General features: G+C 29.0%; 1 protein-coding gene across 2 annotated transcripts in view; it reads right to left on the bottom strand.

Annotated features, from left to right (window-relative positions):
• LOC127280391 (uncharacterized) overlaps positions 1-22447 on the bottom strand; it is a 51791-nt gene extending 29344 nt beyond the window's left edge. The window contains exons 1-2 of one of the 2 annotated variants that reach the window (XM_051303347.1): positions 22200-22447; positions 21992-22068 (exon numbers count right to left, since the gene is read on the bottom strand). In XM_051303347.1, the coding sequence (XP_051159304.1) occupies positions 21992-22038 (47 nt within the window). In that variant the 5' untranslated portion in view covers positions 22039-22068; positions 22200-22447. Of the gene's footprint in view, positions 1-21991; positions 22069-22195 lie in introns of both variants that reach the window. The other variant, XM_051303348.1, reaches the window with a different exon arrangement.
• Positions 22448-22820: the final 373 nt, after the last annotated feature.

Raw genomic sequence — 22820 nt, forward strand, 5'->3', positions numbered from 1 at the left:
CAGATAGTTTATTAGACGTACTTATTCTTCACGAATAATTAAACTAGCTGGTAAGGCAAAATCCCAATGCATAGAAAAATTGTCAGAATTATTTCTGACCGAAATTTTCGACTGTTTTGCTAACTTTTTTTGATATTAATAATAAAAAATAGTCAATTAATTGATTTAAAGTACTCTTTCTTCACAGATAATTAAATTAGCTGCTACGGCAAAATCCCAAGGCATAGAAAAAGTGTCAAAATTATTTCTGACCCAGATTTTCGATTGGTTTTTTAGTTTTTTATCAGGAATTTGGTCGTTAGTCTGATAGTTGAGTATATAGATTAATTGTTAAATAAAAGAAGCTGATGTACGCAATGTTTATATAAACGATTTTTAAGGAAATAATTTTTTAAAATGAAACATTTTATAATTTTTTGCCTAAAAAATATTTTTTTATAATTTGATTATTAATGAAAACTACAAGAAATATTGTTTAGGAAAAAAATTATAGAATTTTTCATTGTAAAAAATTATTTCTTTAAAAATCGTTTATATAAACGTTGCGTTCTTCAGCTTCGTTTAAATAAGTCGTTTTCGACTTACTAATTATATTAAAATGATTTTGAAGATGGAAGAATATAAATTTTAGAAAATTCTGATAGAATATTGCGAAGTTTAGTGTCATTTTAAAATATTTTGAGAAACTAATTGTGGGATTTGATTACGGCAAATTTACGACAAAATCATGTGTGTTCAGATTTTTTTTATCCTTTCATTTACAGTGGTTTCACTGCTAACTTGATATCAAGTTAGAAGTGCAACCTGTTTTTTTTTTTAAATCAAAACGGCAAAATTGGGAATTTCACGAATAATTAGCGGCAAATTAGCGGCAAATTCTCCAATATGAGATTTTTGACTTTACGAAAGTTGTTTTTCTAACTTGATACACCTCAAATATAATGAAAATTAATTTCAATAATTTTTTCTTTTTATATTTTCCTTTTTTTCCACGATTTTTAAATTGAAAAATTTTGAAAAAACCGAAACTCATGACATTTTACATTCAGGTTATTAAAACAAATTTTTAATCACCGATGCGTCAAGTTAATTTACCGCATGTTTGTATATCGCCAAATCGCCGCGAATTTTTCGCCCCATGAAAATCAGCCTTAAGAGAAATTGTGTTATTAAAAAATACTTTTGTAATATCATTTATGTTAAACAAACGAAAAAGTAAAATTGAAAAATATTCTTTTATATTTACAAATATCAATTATATTCTATGTAGGTAGAAACTACTTTTTTATTATCGTGGAACTGGCTAGAATCACTTTATTTTACTAGACAAGGACTTGACACCCAGTGGGTAATTGCCAAGACTAAATATTGGATCAGTTATTTTAGCCAATATTGGACCAAGTCTGGAAGTGTAGAGATCAATGCCAAGGCTCAAATTTCAATATTGTCTCAATATTCAACCAATATTTAAAAATACAAAAAATCAGACTTCAGCCAAGATTAAAAAAATTAATTATTAAAACTGAAATATAATAAAAATTTTGGTTATATTTATATATTATTTTTTATTATATATAATAACATTATTATTTCCTTTCGGATCAAGGGTTATATATAAAATCATCCGCAACAAACGGAGAAAAAGGAAAAAATATTTTCTAACGTCCTGCTAGGCATTAACAATTATTAGCTAAATAAAAGAGATATTGTGAAGATTCTGTACATATCGTGGATACTTATACCCTAACCGATTGGTGTTTATGAGAGAGAAAAATACTGCCATCTGGCGGATTGTTGGAAAGTTAACGTAGCGCGAAATTCAAATTGCGTGAAGGAAAAATTGTAAGTATAAACAGTTACTTGAAAATGTATTTACTTAAGAATGCATACTATTGCATTAAACAAAACTTAATTAATGTTATTATGGTCACAAATAATGTTTTTAATTTTAATTCTTTATACTTACAGTTTTTCCTTCATGCAGTTTGAATTTCGCGCCACGTTAACTTTCCAACTATCCGCCAGATGACAGTGTTTTTTTCTCTCATAAACACCAATCAGTTAGGGTATAAGTATCCGCGATATGTACAGAATCTTCACAATATTTCTTTTATTTAGCTGATAATTGTTAATGCCAGCAGGACGTTAGAAAATATTTTTTCCTTTTTCTCCGTTTGTTGCGGATGATTTTATATATAACCCTTGATCCGAAGGGAAATAATAATGTTATTATATATAATAAAATATAATAAATAAATATAACCAAAATTTTTATTATATTTCAGTTTTAATAATTAATTTTTTTAATCTTGGATGAAGTCTGATTTTTCTTTTTTTTGAATATTGGGCCAATATTGAAATTCGAGCCTTGGCATTGGTCTCTACACTTCCAGACTTGGTCGAATATTGGTTAAAATAATGGACTAAGATTGGCAAAAGTGCTCCCAATGTTGGACCAATATTCAGCCAATCGTGCTTTTCCCACTGGGCAGAAGACCTGTACAAAATCTTGTCTTTGCTAGCGTTACATCCCACGTTCAAGCCTGTCCAGTTTTCCCATCTAGATGCTAGGTTGAATCTAGCACAACTGGACAGTTTCTCATACACTTCCACGATAAATTTCTAGACGGGAAATAGTTACAGATTCATATAAAAGCAAGTTTAGCTGCTACTATTTGTAACTTATTTGTTCTGAAACTGCAATTGAGTGAAACAAAATGCAAGAAAACGCATAAGAAATGCAAAAATGTGTACAAGCTTTCCATAATGCATTTGTAGACTCATATTCATTTCTGTGTAAGGGTTATTGGAGCCAATAATTACGAATCTAAAGTCAGTTAATTTTCAAAAATTCAAAATGGGGGATCTAACATTCAAAGGTTTTTCGGCTTGCTGATTACGAATCAGAAGTCAGTTTTCAAAAATTCAAAATGGTGGATTCAATATGTCGGACGAGTAACAAATTTCATAAAATTTTATATAAGCAATTTGGAGGAAACAGTCCAGCTAGATTCGGGTTTCAGACCACTGTGCGTTCTTAAGGGTGTCGAGCGGTCACTGAAATTCTTTGGCAAAGAGATTTTGGCAAAAAACGGCACTGAACGTGAAAATAATAAACATTGATATTAAAATACTTTTTTCTCGAAACACAGACAGTTTTTACAAAATCGGTCAAAACACCAAGGATCCTTATTTTACAAATTTTCTAAATCCGACAGATTGTGTTAATCCATACAAAAAATCGATTTCTAAACGAAAAGTAGGAAATTAAAGATGAATTTACATGTTGATGTATGGAGAATGCAAAACCGAAAATAATGAGAGTGGAAGGGATAGTCTTATATCCCTGTCCTTTTCACTCTCATTATTTGCATTGTGTATTCAGCATGTAAATCCATCCTAATACATATAATAACACTGCGACTTTGTGCTCCTTGTATGCTTTTGTCATCTAACTGCGGCAGGTGTCAATTATCGAAGCAACCAACAGATGTCAGATTGACAATTGTGTTGCTTGTTACATTGGGATTTTTACATGGAGTAGTATAAGGAGACCGAACGACGTATACTGTAAGTGGAACACTTTTTGGTACCCTCTTAATCTCATGGAATATACGGAATGGAACACAAGCGCTTTTGTCGGAAGTGTGTAAATAGTGGCAAACATCGGAAGTACATTGAACATAACCCAAAAATACATTGCTCCTTATTTTCAAAAGAAGAAGACTAGAGGTGGAACTCAGCTATGAGTCCTATGAAAAGAGGTGGTAAAACTGGTGGAGACATATCTTGGCTGGGCTTTTCGTTCGGCTTACTCAGTAGATTTCTGCGCATACTATGCTTATAGTATGCGTATGTATTAGTGTGCGCAGAAATCTACTGAGTGTAAGCCGAAATGAAAAGCCCAGCCAAGATATCTTCCCACTTCTCTTAAACCAACGCTCACTGCAAGAGTTATACCTCCTGTTTCTAGTCTTCTTGTTTCAAAACTTTCTCAATGCCTGACTGACCAGCTGAGTTTGACACAATCAGTGGCGCTAGTGTTCCATTCCGTATTTTCCTTGAGGTTTAGCGGGTACCAAAAAGCGTTCCACTGTTAACGTAGATTTAACATGGTCGTTTGGTCTCCTACTTATACTACTCCATTGATTTGTATTACACAAAATATTCAAGAACCCGCGAAGTTTGAAAGAAAAAATTTTTCCACGTCGTTTCATTTTTCGCGAAATTGACCATATGAACTTTCTTCTCTCCCCCCCCCCTAAGATAGCAAAATGTCAGCAATATACCAGGCATATACTTTGCAATGTGCCGATGTAATCCGCATGCGTGTTCTCACTAGATCAGACAGATGCGTTCTCATGTGTCGCATATGAGTCGCACGTCATGCTGATTCTACACTCACCTAGAACTGCGCGAGCGGTCCGCGTTTGTGTTACGTTTTTTATATATATAGATATAGTTAAATATGGAAAGCGTTACGGAAAAGCGGACCACTCGCTCAGTTATAGGTGAGTGTAGAATCATCATCAAGTATGCACACATATGTAACGCATATAAGTAAGTTTGTGCATGCATTTCAGCGCATTTTTGTCATTCGTTATCTGGGCCTGCTCGATAACAACTTTTTATTTTTTTCCAAAAACAACTGTTTACCCAACCCTAAATCTATTAAATTTATTTTCATTTGAAACAAATTGAAAACTTCTTCTTTAACACTGAGCAATCACAAAACACTCTGAAACATCTCCCTGCTCAAAACCAACTGTTTTGCCACCCCCAAAATAAATTTTATTTAACCCTTTCGCTGTGAGGAGAAAAATCTGAAATGTAGGTCAAAAATGTCAAAAAGTCAAAATGGCGGATCTAATATGGCGGACGTATTTTTTTAAACTCATCGGACGAGAATCTTATAGACATAATTTGCGCACAGACAAACACTTTCCCACAGAGTAAAAAAATAACCTTATGGAAATTAAAGAAAAACTCTTTTATATTGAAATTTTCTCCTGTAAAAATTGACGAAATGTATGCCTTTCACGCCTTTGTAATTTTGATGGGTATAATAAGAAAACCGCAACTATCGATGTACTGGATAACAGCTCCTACTCTACAGACCGTGTATCGTCATTGCTTCCCTGATAATTTCGCGGACACCAGGGTAAGGTTTTTCCAAAGAGGATGTTGGCTCCTGTCACATGAAATTAGAAGATTTTTGTCAGGATTGGAAGTTATTACTTCAGAAATTATCATAGATTGAAATAAGCGGTACCATGGCTGTGCTGGCCAGTTAGGTACAACCATTATACCCTCTGCTCGATTTATTTAATTTTTCGAAGAGTTTTCAAAATTATACTGAATGGTGGAAAAGCGTGAAATAGGAATTGGCTCCAGTTCAAAGTGAAAGCATCAATTGCTTCAGATCCAGGATCTTTAAACCATGAAACATAGCGAGAACATTTTTTGTTTGTACAACTTGCAAAAATATCTATTTCAGGTTTGCCGAAATTTTCAATAATTAATTTAAAAGCTGATTCGTTCAATTCGAATTCTGTTTCAGGTTCTAATTTCCTAGATTCAGCGTCGGCTTCGAAGTTATCCTTTGAACTGATATATGAAGCAAATATTACGCTTCTCACACCATTACCAAATTTCTCTCGTGATTTGATTTCAATTTTTCGATCTGATACTTCCCATTTTGATAAATATAGTATATAGCGGTCGTATTGTCTATTCTCAGAAGAATGTCACAATCACGACGGTCCTTTGCTAGACATTTGAGACCAAAAAATGCAGCTTTTAATTCAAGGAAATTAATAGAATTTTTACGTTCTTTAGTAGACCAGAAACCGTTTACTTTTTCAAGATTGCATAGCGCTCCCCAGCCTGATAATGAAGAGTCAGAAAAAATTTCCAAAACAAAATTGACTCCTTTTATAGAATTGTAACCTGATTCAATTTGTGATTTCCACCATTGAATATCATTCATGACAGGTTGTACAGTAATAAAAGTGTCATAATTACTGGAACTTTTTTCTAGGGCTAAAAATTGTTGTCTTTCAAAATTTTTAGTGTAAACCCAACTGTATTTTATTGCAGGACAAGAAACTACAAGTACACCAATAAATTTAGCAAAATCTCTAATAGGACATTTGACTTTTTTACTATAAGTCTTTAAGAGACTTTTAATTTTTGAACGTTTTTCATCGGGAGGTTTTAAAGTCATGGAACGAGAATTAAAAATAGAACCTAAAAATAATCGTTCTTGGTTAGGTTGTGGTTGACTCTTTTTATCCTTAATTAAAAGACCTAAACTTTCTAAAGTTTTCCTTGTTATATTAAAATTTTTGGTACAATTATCATAAGTGTCCACAAAAAGGAGAAAGTGGTTGAAGCATATAACAGAAAGAAAACCTTGTTTTCTTAGAGACGAAACAACAGGTTTCATTAGTTTCGTAAAGACCTGAGGGGCTGTACATAGTCCAAAGGGAAAGCATGTAAATTCGAAAAACTCTCCATTAAATTCAAATCGTAAAAATTTTCTGTCATATTTATCAATGGACAGTAAATTAAATGCGTCTTGTAAGTCAATCGTAGACATGTAAGAGTCGCGTTCCATAATAGCGGTTCTATAATCTTCCAGTTTAAAATTTTCAGCCAATATAAATTTATTTAATTTCTTAAAGTTTAGGATGAATCTAAAAGACCCATCAGGTTTTAGAACTAAAAAATAACTCGATAAAAATTGACCTTCTAAAGGATAACATTTTTTAAGAACGCCTTTATCTTTTAATATAGTGATTGATTCAGATATTTGTTTTATTTCTGTAACTGACCGATTTGAATTATTTGGAATATTTATTTGTTGCAAAATTCTCGTAAACGGAATTTTATATCCTTTTATATAATCAAGGATTACTGGATCTGAGGTCAGAGCTGCCCAGTTTACATAATAATTTTTTAATCTACCGGCAATATTACTTATTGAATTATCTAATTTTTCTTCAGATATTTTTTCTTGATGGGTTTCCTGTTCCACGACGTATGAGTTCGGTGAGACTTCGGGTATCCAGCATATGGTTTTTTCTGCCCGTTTTGCGTTGCTGGGTAAGCTCTGTGACGAAGACGATGAGCGAACGGGCTCTTCGAGTTTTTTGATGACCCTGGACGTTGAGTTTTCGGTGGCCTAATAGCTTTAGTTGATGATTCCATCATTTTTGCTGACTTTAATATTTCTAGGATATTTTTACCGAATAAAAATTCATCCGTGGGTGCTGATTTCAATGGCTCTTTTAGGTGTTCATCAATATTAGCAAGAATTAGATTTTTTCTAATAACCGATATTATATTGCGTCTTTATTATTATTACTATTATTATATTGCAGATCAACCAGTAAGCGACTGGCATCGTTTATAATCTCGATGAGAGGGATGTCATCGGTATTTTCTTTGCTTAAGATGATTGACATTGATTTAGCCAAAGCCGAGATGCATTCTAATGTTTTTTCTTGTTTACTGACTATCATCTTGTCTCTTAATAGACTTGCTTCTTTTTCTTTAAAAGCTAATCTTATTTCCACGTTCAGTTTTGGAGAATCGAGCATGGTGCAGTTTCCCGGAGGTGGATATTTGGCAATGAGGGCTTTTATATCTTCTGCAGGCAACCCTAGTTTGATTATATCGGAATAATGGTCAACGAAATCCTTATGGAGATCAGGAGCACATGTTCTTCCCAGTTGTCGTTTGCCTAGAACATTTATAATTTCATCTGGAAGAGTATTCGTTTTTGACTCAACTTTATCTTTGGGATCTTTAGTTTTATCTGCAGTTTTCTACTTTTTAGCAGTTTTTTGGAGATCATTTTTATTTAAAGTAGATGCCTGACTTTTTTCTGAATCAGAATGATCAGAAGTATCGCTTTTCTCGGTATAAGATATGGAGAGATCTCATTTAATCGTTGGATTTTGTGAGGAACTGTTTTAGCTGTTGAATAAAAGGACGAGCGTAATCAACTAGAGTTGAATCAGTACTTTAGCTTATTCTACTACCCGAAAAACAATAAAATGGTATCATAAAGTCTATTTTTATTTGCTAAATGTCACATTGTACAATTCTTATGTCATTTTCCAAGCTCTTCATTCTGAAACTAAAGTGACCTTTTTGGATTTTAAAATTCTTATAGTAGAAGACTTGCTAAAAGTACATCGTAAATTACAAAACGCTTCAAGAAAACAAGTACCAGGTTTACATAAAAGATTAACAAATTCTGATAATCATTTTCCAACAGGTAAAGGCAACTACGAAAATGGCAAACAAAAATTTCGACCATACATCGTGTGTCGGTGAAAAAAAATTAGAAAAGAAACACCTGTCATTTGCGAAAAATGCAATGTGCCTCTGTGTGCTTACCCCTGCTTCAAAGAGTTCCACACGTAGGAAACCAAACTACTATAAATGTTTAAAACAACATTTATAAATTATAAATTCAAAAAATTATTTTAATTTCCTTAAATTTTTATAAAAACATGAAACCAAAAAAAATTTTAAATTAAAAAAAAAGAAAAAAAAAGAAAGAAAAAATACAAAAAAAGGAGTGTTAAGTCCTACCGCAAACCTCTACGTGGTGCACTCTGGGGTTGTAAATAATTTTTAAATAATTTACTAGCAAACTGCGGGGGTAGAATTTTATTTTTTTCATTCGTAATATTTTCACTATTAATTTACACTAATCTGCTATTTGCAATTTTTATAACTTTAATTTCGTAATAAGCCATCTCAAAAACCCACAAGAAACAAGTTTCCATCAAATTCAATTAATTTCTAAGAATTTTTGAAAAAATGTCCGACATATTGAATCCTTCATTTTGAATGTCTAAAAATGGACTTCATATTCGTAATCAGCTACCCTGAAAACCCCCGAGTAACAAGTTTCAAGCGAATCCGATGAGTTTAAAAAACTACGTCCACCATATTGGTTCCGCCATTTTGAATTTTTAAAATCTGACTTCATATTCGTAATCAGCGACCTCAAAAACATTTTGATATAATTGTGTGAGATATTAGTTTGATAAGATAATGTATGCTGCCTGAGATTTAATGTAATAAAAGTATCCTTCAAAATAGTCTACTTTTGAGCATCTATATTGAATTTTGGTTTTAGAATTTGCAAAATTTGACTTCAAATTCGGATTCAGCGTCGAAAATACCATAAATAACGTATGTGTGATGTAAATCTACTTGTTTTTTGTGCCTTTTATCAATTTTTTTGTATGTACGTCTATAGACGTACCTCACACTGGAAACCCACTTTAGAATGTACGTCTATAGACGTACCCTCAAACTCAAGGGGTTAAGGGTTGTTTTTAGGGGTTTAAAACGTGAAAATTTTTTTATCAACAGTTTAGAGTACACTGTTTTTTCCATTGAGATAATTATTTTTTTATCCTATAGAATTCCAATAAAATTATGGTGAGACTGCTGGCTTTACATGCGAGCAACCAGAGCTTTCTGCCTCAGGAATCTACTCCTAAAAGTCAGCAGTGGGACCCTAAGGAGTAGATTCTTTCTTTTTGTGGCGAATAGCGGACCTAGAGGCAGAAAGCTCTAGTTGCTCGTATGAAAAGCCAGCAGACTCACCATCATTTTCTCAGTGTTATATTTATACTTATTAGGCTGCAGTCCCATGGCAGCGTTTTGCGTTGCGTTTTGTCACTAGACCATGAGTGTAAAAGAGATGCAGATATATGTTTGCTATGTTTACACTCAGGGTCTAGTGACAAAACGCAACGCAAAACGCTGCCATGGGACTGCAGCCTTATTGTCAGTCATCCGTTTTAGAACGCAAAAAATAGGCACATCGCTTTACTATTTTTTTCTCACTCCTACACACCAAAGTAGAAAAATTGAATAATTTTTTCAAGAAATCTTTTCGGTGTTATAAATGCTAAAAAAAGAAAAAATTTTCTTGATATACATTCAAACGTAGAATTTTATCAGCTTTCCAAGCATCTATAAGTTACAAGTCTCTATCTTTTTTCTAACTTAAAATATCTTGCTTTAAAGTCAGCATCAAATTTCTACTCCTCTCACGTCAGGCGTACCGACAATTTATTTCCTATATATTTTTGTCCTAGAATACAATCCTGGAAGAAAATCTTGGTTGTTTTAATCTTTCATAATAATTTATTTAAGCTCACCGTGCGAAAATTGTTTTTTTTTAATTAAAATATTATATTTTTTAATGTAAAATTTTTTTTAAATTAGTATAAAAATGAGTGAGAAAAAAAATAATAAACCTCTTCCTATTTTCTGCATTCTGAAAAGGACGTCTGCTTTAAAAACCAAATAACTCCAAACATTTTCAACCCTGAGTTATACAATTTATTATAAGTTTTATGGATTCAGTCACTTTTAAAATTTATACCTCTTGATAGTAGGTAATTTCATTTAAAGGATGATCGCATGTTTAGACTTTGAAATTAAAAAATGTCAAATTTCATCAGTGTGTCATTACTGAGTGCTGGAATGAGATGTGCCATTTAAGCCTTAAGAATAAAATTGACAATTGCTGCTAGTTTAAAAATAATCGCTAATGTACGTATTACTTCTTTTTCTTATTAGTGGCCTCTTGCGCAGGTCATTTAACTATTCACTGATTGTGAGAAAAAAATCTATTTAACTTTAAAGGAATACTTTTACCTTAAACAGATTTTCTTTTTAATAATTATTTAACAGATTTCTCCTTTACGATAAAAGGAAAACAACCAAAAATAAATAAATTACTAATTTCTCATTCATTACACAGGCCTGTAAATTCAAACGACTAGGTGTTTCCGAAAGGAAATTTTGCGCTTAACACGAATCCGGTGTAAAAAATACTCCATCTGTAGAAAAAAATTTTAAATGTTATATTAATCATCTTTGTATACTGAGTAACCATAAAAACAATGTAAAACATGTACGTGTTCGAAAACAACATTGTATTTTCCTCCAAAAATAACCCTTAAATTTAAAATTCTACCCTTTCAATTAAAAAAAATTAAAACTTTATTCTTAAACGCTGAGCAACGATAACTTATTCTGAAACACCTCACGGTGCGCCTTAACCAGACTCAGTAAATTTTTTTTTCCCATTGAAAGTATATTGATTGAATATTTTCGCCATTAAAAATATTTTTTTTTAAATGAAAATAGGGAAAAGAAGTTTATTATTGTATTACAGTTTCTGACGCGGATCAAGGGGACACATGTACATGCCCCTCCCCAAGAAAAACAGTGGGAGATTTTGGGGTTAAAACCTCAGTGAAATTCAGTTTTCCTGAAGGTAGTGATTTCACTCTACATAATCCTTGGTAATAGCAGTTCTTATAATGCGGCAAAAATACTACTTTAATGAATAAAAAAATGCTAAACCTAACTTTAAGAAAGATGCTGAAAATAACCTTATTTGTATAGTATTACTTATACTAGTTTTTAAACCAAGTGAAAAGAATGAAATTTAATGGAAGAATTTTAAACTTAATGATAGTTTCGGGAGGTGGGTAAATAGTTGTTTTTGAGCAGAAAGGTGTCTCAGAATAATTCATCGCTTCTTAGCGTTTAAGAATAAAGTATTAATTTTCAAAGTGTCCAGACATCAAAAAACGTCTAAAAGTCTGTCTATAGCCACCCGACTTTGTCCACAGAATACTTTCGGCCATTTCCGATTCCCCCCTCCAAGGTTTCCTTAAAATATTTAATATAATTCCATATAGACGGACAAAATTATTTTATCCGGCTAGACGGTCGTATAGACGTAGCGTTTAATTTTTTTCAATTGCCAATAAATTTAAAGGTATCTAGAATTATGAATTTAAGGGTTGTTTTTGGAGGAAAATAAAAAGTTGTACGTATCTTGTATACTCCGGATCAAAACTACTTAAGTTTGAGGTTACGTTTAAAACATGCTTGTAACAGTTAAATATAGAAACATTTTATCAAAACTATACTATCTGTAGAATATGATCCTACATTACTTATCTATAATTAGATGTATGAATGTCTATAGCAATCATAAGTTTAGCACTTCAGATGCAACCAAATTCAGTTAATTATGAGCACGAGATGCCTCTATTCTTTCAGTTTCTTGTCAATATAATTTTATTAATTGTCATTAGCAAGCACCATAAGCAAGTGATAGTAAATCATTGTTTTAGTGCAATAGTTATTTTCGAATACATAACGTCTTCAAGGCAATAGTTAAAACACTACTTTTATGTATCGAAAACTTAATACGCGTTTTTCTCGAAACGTGTTTTTTCGCGCGCCGTGCAATGTAAACTCAGCCAATTTTTAACCGATTTTAATCAATCTTATCACAAATCTTCTTTGTCTTACTGGCTATTGCATGACGAGCTCCTTTTTTTTAAAAAAAAATTTTAACAATTGTTTTTGAATATTGTTTATAAAAAAAGTGGTTTTTTTTCAAAAAAATAGTCCCAAATTTTCAAAAAAAAATTTTTTTTAGTTTTCTCTTTGTCATGCAAAGCATATTTGCCTTTTTTAAAGGTAAAAATTTTGATTTTTAATTTTAGTTAAGATTTGTGACCTGTAGGCTGCACGGCGCAAAATCAAAGATGCAACTTCAAACGCCTGTAACGCCACCATTTTGTAATATTTTTTAATAAAAAATTTTTTTTTATAAAGCTTTATATTGTATACTTTAAGGTATGCTTTACTTAAATTCAATAAACTTTACCAGTTTTTTTTTTAAATTCCTGAAAAAACATGCATTTACACGAGTTTCCCCCCTTAAGGTATCACATCGGCACTAATCGGAGTCAAAAGTTTGTAGCTCGCATTTCTACTTCCCGCACTATACTTTCGCCCTCAACTCCCTATACTCTCAGCCCATACTGTACCTACTTCTACAAATACACTCGTACACGTATACCCCACACTAGCAGCGATTGGAAGGAGTAGGAGGTTTGACAACGTCGCTATAAGTCTCGCTTTGACTACTGTGGACTACTGTCTCTCTCTAACTAATGTTACCATCCTGCGATGTTGCCACATCAAAGTGGCGGGTGTGCTATATATTGCAAATGACGTCATGAAATAGAATTTTTAATTTATAATTACAAATAAACGGCACGGTAAATTATAAATTTCTTTGTATATTTTAGTTCCAAATTTATTCGTGAATTCAACATTAGTTTTTGAAAAAAATTTATAGAAAACTTCTGATGATATTTATGAAAATGTACTTCTCCCCCATACATTAGTCCCGTCTTCCATGCAAAATAAGCAACTTTGATTGCTAATATCTCTGGTTTCGTACGGCGAAAATTCTTCATATTTTGCAAATTTGTCAAGAATGATAATAAGAACATATGGGAAAATTTTCAAGAAAATTTATAGAAAACGGTTTTACCGATGTGATACCTTAAGTAGTTTTGATCCGATGTATGCGAGATCCCTGTTGAAAATTCCGACCTCGTTTACGACGTCGTATTCTAAGTAGTTTGCGACGTAGTAAACGACGTAGTAAACGACGTAGTAAACGAAGTAGTAAACGACGTCGTAAATGAAAGCGGAATTTGGGATAGCAAACTACGTCGTTTACTACGTCGTTTACGATGTCGTTTACTACGTCGTTTACTACGTCGTTTACGATGTTGCAAAAATTATTTTAATATTATTTATTTAGTAATTTAGTAAGTCCAATATCCAATATTAAAAATTTTAATAATAATTTAAAAAATCAATAATTTAAAAAAAAATTTATTTTTATTATTTTTTTATAGTTATTATTATTATTTTATTTTTAATATTTAAATTAAAATAAAAAAATGGTCATCAAAATATTAGTGAAACCATTTCTTCCAAAAAAGAATTTGTCTCAAATCCAATAAAGGAGAGACATCGGGCAGAAAAAAATTTCGACAAAAAAAAAATTTTCGATCACTGCTTATATACCAATCTAAAGGCACCTCAACTGCGAGAAACAGTTATGATGTTCGCCCTCCCTGTGGCGTTGAGCGAACTTAAGTCCAGAGCTGAGCCATCAGCGCAGCGCGGAAACATTTGAAAAATTTGATTTTATTAGATATTTTATTTTATTTTAAATATGACAAATAATTAACTTAATAAATAATTAATGTCATAAATAATTATTAATAACATAATGTCATACTTAATAATTCGTTAATTAATTATTTTTAACGAAAATTTGACAAAAACAAAATTTGTTGGCCAAAAAAAATATTACCATTAAAAAATAATTTTTTTGTTAAAATTTCGTAGTAAAAAAAATTTTTTCAAGACAATTATTTGTGACCTAAAAAAATATCACGATGAGAATATAATTAACAAAAAAAATTACTCGTAGCACAGAAAAAATTTCACCATGAGAAAATAATTTTTTTTAAATTTTATTTGTAAAAAATTTATTGGTAGCTCAAAAAAAATATCACGATGAGAAAATAATTTTTTGTCAAATTTTCTCTGTAAATAAATTAATTAACTAAATAACGTACCGTAAAACGGGGTTATTTCGCTCATTGCGGGTAAATTCGCTCACCCACTTTTATGCTTTATTTCAGCTTTAAAATAAAGTTTAATACATTTATTACCAGGTTAAATTTTCGTAATAAAAAAATTAATTAATTTATTATTAAGCTAACTAGCAAAATTAAACGCGCGCAAGCGCGCCAAATTGAGGATTTAATTATTTGTTATAAAGAAATTAAAGATTAATATTATTAATAATAATTTAATTTATTAGAATATTATAACATATTAAATGATAATAATGAAAATTATATGTTTACAGGCCTCGGATTATACGACTTTTTCCGACTTTTTTCAAAAATACGACTTTTATCAACTTATTTTAATAAAATGCGACTTGTTTTTTACATTTGAAAAGAAAATGTAAATAAAATACATTTTTTTGGTATAAAATGTAGATCTTCTTCAGATCTTCTTCAATTCAATTATTTAACAAATTTTGAACTAAAATGATTCTTCACTAAATTAATTATTTTTAATAATTTTAATGAAATACATCACAAATTCAATTATATCAAAATTATTTTTCAATTAAAATTTTTATGAAATTTAACAATTGTTTATAATTTAAAAAAAATATCACAATAAAATTGAATTATTTTTTAAAAATTTCAATTCAAGATAAACTAAAATTCAATTATTACCCGAAATTTTAATTCAAAATCAATTAAAATTCAATAATTATCCAAAATTTTCAATTTAAAATTTAATTATTTACCAAGTTTTCAATTTAAAATGAAATAAAATTCAATTATTTTCTAAAATTTCTATTCAAAATTAATTATCCAAATTTTCAATCAAAAATGAACTTAAATTAAATTATTATAAAAAATTTCAAGTAAAATTCAAGTATTTCCCAAAATTTTTAATTCAAAATGAACTGAAGTACAATTATTTTCCAAATTTAAAATCAAAATTAAATTTCATTATTCTCAAAAATTTTAATTCAAAATTAATTGAATTTTCAATAATTTGAATTTAAAAGCATCTAAAATTTCTAAAATTTTCCATCGAAATTTTTTTTTTTGAAATTTAATAATTTCAATTATAACTCTAAGGAAATTCAATTATTTTTAACTATTTTAATAATATTCTTTGAAAATTCAACTATGTGAAACCATTTTTCAATTAAAAATGATTTTCAAATTATTGTATTTTGTCCGCATTTTCTAATAAATTTTTAGTGAAATCATCTAAAATTTTAATTACAAAACACTTAAAGTTTCAATTAATTTCAAAAATCTCAATTTTAAATCTTTGAAAATTCAATTAAATTTAAAAAATGTTTTCCAAAAATTGTTTGATAAATTATTTTTAGATCTGTAAAATTTAATAATTGTTTGAAAATTAACTATATCTTTTGAAATTTAATTATTTCTAAAAATTTCAACTTTAACCCTTCGAAAAGGATTATTATTAAAAAAAAATTTTTATTTAAAAATCTGTAAAATATTTTTGTTAAAATGAAAAACAAATCCACTTTTTTTTGGAATATAAATCGACTAAAACGACTGTTTTGTGTCTTTAAGTTGATTCGAGGCCTGTGTTTTTATAATTAATATTTAATAGGTAATCGTTGGCCCCTGGTACCTTAAAAATAAATTTTTTTCAAATTACTATCTTGTACGAAATTTCCTGGCGCATCTTTTTTCTCATTATAAATTTTTTGTATTTGTATACAATTTTTGAATCAATATACAACTTTAAAAAAATTTTCGTTGGTAAACGTTGTGTACTTCAGCTTCGTGAATTGAATTTTCGAATTTGGAATTTTAAAGAAACTTATTCCGAAATTTGGAAACACAATTATACAACTTTGGCAAAAATGAGAAAAAGAATTGTCAAAATTTGACACGTCATAAGATTACTATATTCAAAAAAATACGTGAAATCAGAAAAGGCCAACTTCAAGTTAGGACAGAAAGACAGACCAAACATTTTATTATTATATAATTATTTAATTAATTTTTTTTACAGAGAAATTTTGACAAATAAAATTATTTTCTCATCGTGATATTTTATTTGGGCCACAAATAATTTTTTTATTGAGAAAATTTTAAAATAAGTAAATTTCTCATCGTAATATTTTTTTGTGCTACGTATAATTTTTTTGTTAAATTTTTTTACAGAGAAATTTTTACAACAAAATTATTTTTCATCGTGATTTTTTTTAAAAACACGAATTTTTTTTTTCAAAGAAAATTTGAAAAAAAATTATTATTTTATCATTGTGATATTCTTTTGGGCTTCGAATAAATTTTTGGTAAATTTTCGTAGTAAAAAAAATCAACGATTTATTACGGTATTTAGTGAATTAATTGTTTTTAAGAGAAAATTTGACAAAAAAGTTATTTTCTTATCGTGATATAATTTTTTTAGGCCACAAAATATTTTTTTTACAGAGAAAATTTAAAGATAATTAAATTTCTCATCTTGATATTATTTTTGTTCTACAAATATTTTTTTGTTACATTTTCGTAGTAAAAAATTAAGTAACTATAATAATTACCGTAAAACAGGGTTATTTCGCTCAGTGCGGGTAAAGTCGCTCACCCATTTTTTTGCTTTAAATTTGATTAAAAACTAAAATTTAGTATTTCTATTAACAAATTTAACATTTTTACCTGCTAATAAATGTATTAAACTTTATTTTAAAGCTGAAATAAAGCATAAAAGTGGGTGAGCGAATTTACCCGCAATGAGCGAAATAACCCCGTTTTACGGTACGTTATTTAGTTAATTAATTTATTTACAGAGAAAATTTGACAAAAAATTATTTTCTCATCGTGATATTTTTTTTGAGCTACCAATAAATTTTTTACAAATAAAATTTAAAAAAAATTATTTTCTCATGGTGAAATTTTTTCTGTGCTACGAGTAATTTTTTTTGTTAATTATATTCTCATCGTGATATTTTTTTAGGTCACAAATAATTGTCTTGAAAAAATTTTTTTTACTACGAAATTTTAACAAAAAAATTATTTTTTAATGGTAATATTTTTTTTGGCCAACAAATTTTGTTTTTGTCAAATTTTCGTTAAAAATAATTAATTAACGAATTATTAAGTATGACATTATGTTATTAATAATTATTTATGACATTAATTATTTATTAAGTTAATTATTTGTCATATTTAAAATAAAATAAAATATCTAATAAAATCAAATTTTTCAAATGTTTCCGCGCTGCGCTGATGTCTCAGCTCTGGACTTAAGTTCGCTCAACGCCACAGGGAGGGCGAACATCATAACTGTTTCTCGCAGTTGAGGTGCCTTTAGATTGGTATATAAGCAGTGATCGAAAATTTTTTTTTTGTCGAAATTTTTTTCTGCCCGATGTCTCTCCTTTATTGGATTTGAGACAAATTCTTTTTTGGAAGAAATGGTTTCACTAATATTTTGATGACCATTTTTTTATTTTAATTTAAATATTAAAAATAAAATAATAATAATAACTATAAAAAAATAATAAAAATAAATTTTTTTTTAAATTATTGATTTTTTAAATTATTATTAAAATTTTTAATATTGGATATTGGACTTACTAAATTACTAAATAAATAATATTAAAATAATTTTTGCAACATCGTAAACGACGTAGTAAACGACGTAGTAAACGACATCGTAAACGACGTAGTAAACGACGTAGTAAACGACATCGTAAACGACGTAGTAAACGACGTAGTTTGCTATCCCAAATTCCGCTTTCATTTACGACGTCGTTTACTACTTCGTTTACTACGTCGTTTACTACGTCGTTTACTACGTCGCAAACTACTTAGAATACGACGTCGTAAACGAGGTCGGAATTTTCAACAGGGATATGTACATTCTGCACTGTTCATAAAAGTTAGTTAACATCCAAAACATTTTTCATTTATAGGTACGTACGTTCGACTTGGGGTGAACGATGTAAATGTTTTAGATTGTTTTTATGGTTACTCAGTGTACGAAGATGTTTAATATAACATTTAAAATTTTTTTCGGCAGATATTTCGGTTTATAAAAATGAATTTTATTTAAAGGTTGTTTTTAGGGGTTGTGAAACGAGAAAATTATTTTAGCAACAGGTTAAAGTACACTATTTTTTCTATTCTGATAATCATTTTTTTATCCTTTAGAATTCCAATACTTTAGTATTTTGACGTTGTCGCACCTCTGTACAAAAAGTCACACACTGCTCTAAGGGTTGAAGCTTATGAGTAGGCTGAGGGCTCATTTGAAAGGACACGAATTAGTCTTAAATTTCTGATAATAGGAAAGTTTTTATCACGTCAGGATTTTGCCTCACAATTTTTCAAAAAGTGACAAAAACGTTGTTTTTAGGGGTTTCAACCTCATTATTCTTAAAAACTTGACGTGATGGAGCATTTTGGACACCGGATTCGTGTTGAGCGCAAAATTTCCCTTCAGAAACATCTAATCTCTTTCATTATGCCGAATCAATGCAGGCCTGTGTTAGTTATTAATTTCAAATAAAATAAAATTAAATAATCATTATTAAATTTAATAAAAATTATTAATTTTTTTAATTAACTTTTCGAAAAATAATATATTTTTTTAATGACAATTTTTTATACATTTTTGCATAGTTCTGAACAATAATAATTAATCAATCATAAGATTGGTTTTTGAAAAATTTCAATTTTTTCAAACAATAAAATTTATAATAATAAGAAAAATGATAAAGTAGTCAAAAATTACCTTTATTAATGGGTAGAATATAGTTTCCATTTCTGAAAAAATGTTTAAAAAATTGTCACCCCTAAAAAAGGTCAATTTTGATTCGTTTAACCTTCGCCGGACTGGAGATTTTTTTATATACCCGGTTGACGAGAACCCACCCATGGTTGTTTTTTCAAATGTTTTCTTCTTTGTATATTGCAATAAAAACTTGGAATCATCCAGTTTGTTTCTCAAATTGTTATGTTACCAAATAATATATTTTATTAATGTTTTGTTGATTATTTATTTGTTTGAACAATTGAGGGTATGGATGCTATAAGGGGACGCGCATAGTTTACGTTGTCCCCTTGCGCAGCCGCTGACTCGCTACACGCGGGGACTTTTACTTTCACTTATATCCCCTTATAGCATCCACACCCTCAATTTATTATTAATAATTTATAACATTTTCAAATACACACAGACAGTAGCAAAATTTTATAAATTTGTTACCTTTTCTTTGAAGTTATTAATTTAAAGGTAATAAAATAAAAATAAAATATAATAAAATATATAATTAAATTTGCAACAACTATGATTATAAATTGTTTAAACAAATAAATGTTGTTATTTATTAACATTTTTCATAATATTCCTAGAAAGTTGCAATTTTTTCTAATTTTGCAACTCAACTAGCATAATAGAATAGCAAAATTTGAAAAAAGAACTGCATCTTCCTAGGTGCAATACAAAAAAGTTAGTAAATAACAATACATTATTTAAACAAATAAAAAAATGCAATATATTTTTATATGGGGCATTCTATGGGAAATTTTCATTGAAAATTTTTTTTTTGTCCGAAACATTTTTTTTTGAAATCTATATGAAAAATAAGGAAATACGTATTTTTATATATTTTTATTTGATGAAAATGAATGATTTTTTGAAATTTAACGTCAACGAAGAAAGTGTGTTTTTGGAACATTTTTTAATCTATTGTACTAAGAAATTTTCAATGAAAATTTCCCATAGAATGCCCCATATCCATTATTTGACAATATAAATCACTTACAGTGAAAAGTTTGGATGATTTCAAATCTTTTTCTAAAATAGAATTAAAAAAATATTTGAATCATCCCGGTTATCTCTGTACATACATTGATAAAAGTTATAAATAATCTAGAAGAAATTTTTTAAAAAAATTTGTTTTTCCATTTTTTTAAAGTTCTTAAGATTTTGTTCAGTGACTTAAAATCGTGATTCAATTTAGGCAAAACTTTAGAAGATATGACAATGTCAATTCGGTCTGACCCACCCTGGGTGGGTATCCAGTCCGGCAAAGGTTATATTTCACTGGTGATTATTGTAAAATTTTCCATTACCTTTATTATATTGCATTGTTAAATTTTATACATTTTTTCCATTATCCTTAAAAATCATTGGTTTGAATTTTGAAAGCTTTTAATATTTTCAAACAGTAAAATTTCTAATTGGTTTTAAAATATTTTTCATTATTTTTCTAACATTTTACAATGTGTTACTTAAAATTAAACATTTCAATTTAGAACGTAAACAATTAAATTATTAATAATAAAATTAAATATTGAGGTTATATTTTTCAAAATCATGATGAGAATGATTATTATTATTTTTAATTATTACTTTTCTGTTTAAAAACCAAAAAAACGATGTGAAGAAAAAATATGTTTAGGAGTCCGGAATTATGATAATAATTTATTTAAAGAATATAATAATAACTTTCTTACTGAACCATTATGGCTACTCGTAAAATGTTTGATACACATTTCATATAATTCAAGTAATATGTCAATCCTTTTGGGAAAAAAGGATTTCATTTGAAATACAAAAGAAATGTCTTATTCTTTAAAATTTGTTTTATCAGTGAACTTGTAATATTTTTAAATTTCAACGATTCCTTTTACGATAAAACTCATTCTTGTTATCATTAAAGAACTTGATTTAAAAGAAAATTAGTTTTAAGTTTAATGGATAATTTTTCTCAGTGTTAATAAATAAAATTAAGTTGCTGGCAGTAATAAAAGCATGTTGCTTCTAATTCTGCGCTAAGAAATAGGTTAATCTTAAATAATGAAATTAATTATCGTTAAAATGTATCAAGGAAGGTTATGAATAGAGATACACACTACTAAAAAGTGAATGTGAATTATTTTCAAATATTCGCAGTAATTAAGACATCCTCAGCAATATTTCCACTTAATCTACTACTACATTCCTCTTGTTTTGTCAAATTATTGGTCGAATTAGACACTTAGTAACTTTTGTGAGAATAAGTTAATAAGGAACATATACTGAAAAATAAAAATTAGATGGAGATGATTACAACATATATATAAAAATTCAGAAGGAAATAAAAATTTATTTAATTTCAATTTAAAAATCGTAAGTAATAAAAATGTAAATATTGAATTTGGAGATAATTAAAGGCTCGACGCTTTTAGGGCGCATGAAGATGTGAATAAAAAGAGATCGCCAAGTGGAAAGGAAGAGAAGGGTAGAGAGAGATGAAATTAATTTTTTCACATGCAAATTTATTTATTTTCATCGCGAAAGACAACGATTAGGGAAAAATATAAATTATTTTTTCGAGTTAATTTAAAAAAAAAATCGTCAAACAAATGTGATAAGCTTTCAATTGCTATTAATAGAAAAAAAAGAAAAATAAAACAACTAAGAAAAACAGATTGACATGTTAAAAAAAATAGAGAACTAAAATAGAGTAAGTGAGAATAATTACCTGGACAAATTTCCGAACCATGATACCACGTTCTCTTTACACACCATTGCCAGACAACATTGATACCACTTTTGGAGCTGAAAAAAGCGGCAATACAAACAAGTCTACTATGAAATTAACGCGTGACTGTATAAAATCCTGTTGCTTTAGTGAGAATTTGAAAATTCAAGTTTATACTTAATCTTTCTCACACATGAAATTTACCAACCACTGAACACTCGTAATCCGTTCAGCGCCCACACTCGGTAACAATCCAATTGATATTATGCGATTCCTAATACAGAAACGTAATGAATCGAACAGAATACTAGTTCAATCGAAAACCGTAAACCAATTGCTTGTCATGCTATTATCATTCTCATTGCAATACGAAAATAATTTCTATCCGAATCTGAAAAGAACTTAAAAACCAAAGTTCCGAAATATGTCAAGGGTCATTCACACGTTCTGGGCAAAGATGGGTTGTAAAGCATTACTTAAAGCTTTTCATTTAAATTGCGTAATTTTAGTAAATTGCGCCAAAAATTGTAGAATGCTGGATAACTAAAAATGACGTCCCATGTCGACGTAAAAGTATCAACGGAAAGCGTTAAAGGTGCTTATATACCTCAAATTTCGATCAGATGAACATTATTTCTGGACCGTGAAAATGCGTGAAAAGTCATTTTCACGGCGGGTATTTTTGAATTGTTTTAAACAAAAAATGTTTTTTTTAAGAAATATAATATTAAATAATTGTTTTAATATGTAAGAACACTTTAAAATAGTGATAAAAAGATGATTTGATTGAAAAATTTAGCAAATTTTGCTTTAAAACGTTTCTGCTACA

Source organism: Leptopilina boulardi, unplaced genomic scaffold (assembly GCF_019393585.1).
Source record: "Leptopilina boulardi isolate dan_hultmark-lab unplaced genomic scaffold, ZJU_Lbou_2.1 LbouV2_244, whole genome shotgun sequence".
NCBI lineage: Eukaryota > Metazoa > Arthropoda > Insecta > Hymenoptera > Figitidae > Leptopilina > Leptopilina boulardi.